Source organism: Nicotiana tomentosiformis, chromosome 7, assembly GCF_000390325.3.
Source record: "Nicotiana tomentosiformis chromosome 7, ASM39032v3, whole genome shotgun sequence".
In the NCBI taxonomy this organism is placed as follows: domain Eukaryota; kingdom Viridiplantae; phylum Streptophyta; class Magnoliopsida; order Solanales; family Solanaceae; genus Nicotiana; species Nicotiana tomentosiformis.
The window spans coordinates 22,595,719-22,597,317 of NC_090818.1; the positions used below are offsets into that span (position 1 = coordinate 22,595,719).

At 50.7% G+C, this 1,599-nt stretch overlaps 1 protein-coding gene across 1 annotated transcript; it reads left to right on the forward strand.

Annotated features, from left to right (window-relative positions):
• Positions 1 to 539: 539 nt before the first annotated feature.
• On the forward strand, positions 540 to 1,377 carry LOC138895349 (uncharacterized). The gene is made up of 2 exons (XM_070180029.1): positions 540 to 1,040; positions 1,159 to 1,377. The coding sequence occupies exons 1-2, from the start codon at positions 540 to 542 to the stop codon at positions 1,375 to 1,377; spliced, it is 720 nt and encodes a 239-aa protein (XP_070036130.1).
• Positions 1,378 to 1,599: the final 222 nt, after the last annotated feature.

The following is a 1,599-nucleotide window of genomic DNA, read 5'->3' on the forward strand; positions in this document are numbered from 1 at the left end:
TACTTATCTTCGAGAGGCTGCAGAACCCTTAGGAAAATTTAACTTTCTTGTATTCTGTCGTGCAAATTTGTTGATTCTGGAAACTAAATTTCTGCTATTCTATTTTCTTACAGATGGTGAGGACACATACTACCAGATTGGATGGTCATCCACTAGTGCCGCCAGTTAGGGCCACGAGAGGCCGGGGCCGAGGTCAAGGTGTAGCTCATACCACAGTTGGACCAGCGCATGTAGTACCACCAGTTGCTCTAGCTCAGGAGCAGATTCCGAATATAGCTAAGCCGACAGAATCAGCTCAGGCACCAGTTGTGCCTATTGAGATTCCAGGCCTTCAGGAGACTTTGGCCCAGATATTGACAGCCTGCACTGGTCTGGCTCAGGTGGTTTCGGCTCAGGCCGCACCTACCACTTCTCAGCCTGGGGGAGGTACTCATACCCTTGTTGCATGTACTCCAGACCAGGTAGTACATGGACTTCAGATACCGAGGGCACTACCAGCTCAGCCGGTTGTAGCCGCTCAGGCCCCAGTAGTTCCTGTTATGGCAGATGATGAGCAGAGGAGACTTGAGAGATTTGAGAGGTTTCGACCTCCACCTTTTAGCGGTGCTGAGTCAGAGGATGCCCAGGGTTTTCTGGATAAGTGTCAGCGTATGCTTCGGATAATGGGTATTCTAGAGACCAGTGGGGTCTCATTCACTACTTTTCAATTTTCTGGGGCTGCCTTCAGGTGGTGGGAGCAGTTCTCCGATCTATTCTTGGAGAAGTTTGTGCCTCAGTCCTGTAGAGAGGAGCTGCGTAGGCAGTTCGAGCAGCTTTGTCAGGGCAATATGTCCGTGACACAGTATGAGATGATATATTCAAAATTGGCCCGTCATGCTATCTGGTTGATTCCTACAGATAGGGAAAATATCAGGAGGTTCATAGATGGCCTCACTTTTCAGTTGCGATTACTCATGACTAAAGAGAGAATGTCTGGTGCTACTTTCGACGAGGTTGTTGACATTGCTCGTCAGATTGAGATGGTTCGCAGCCAGGAGCGGGTTGGGAGGGAGGCTAAGAGGCCTCGTAGTTCCGGTGATTTTAGCGGTGTTCCTTCAGGGGGTCAGTTTTACCGCGGTAGGGGTTGTTCTTACAGGAACACTCATGCGGGTTGTCCAGCTCATTGTGGTTCATCAGCTAGCCACGGTTCTTACAGTGCTCACTCAGGCCAGTCTTCATTCAGTGCACTACCAGCGCATAGTTCTCATCATACCTCATCTGCTCAGGCTTCTACATGTAATTCTTCGGGTTATTAGGAGTAGCAGTTCCGTCAGAGGAGGGGCTGTTTCGAGTGCGGAGAATTGGGTCATTTCAAGAGAGATTTTCCTAGGCTATTGAGTGGGGCTCCATAGTAGAGTTTTCGACCAATGGCACCAGTACCAGCAGTTACACCACCCGCCCATCTAGCTCGCGGTGGGGGTCAGGCAGCTAGGGGTCGCCCAAGAGGGGGAGGCCGGTCAGGTGGCGGGCAGGATCGATTCTATGCTTTTCCTGCCAGGCCAGATATTGTTGCCTCAGACGCAGTAATCACATGTATTGTTTCAGAGTGCCACAGGGAGG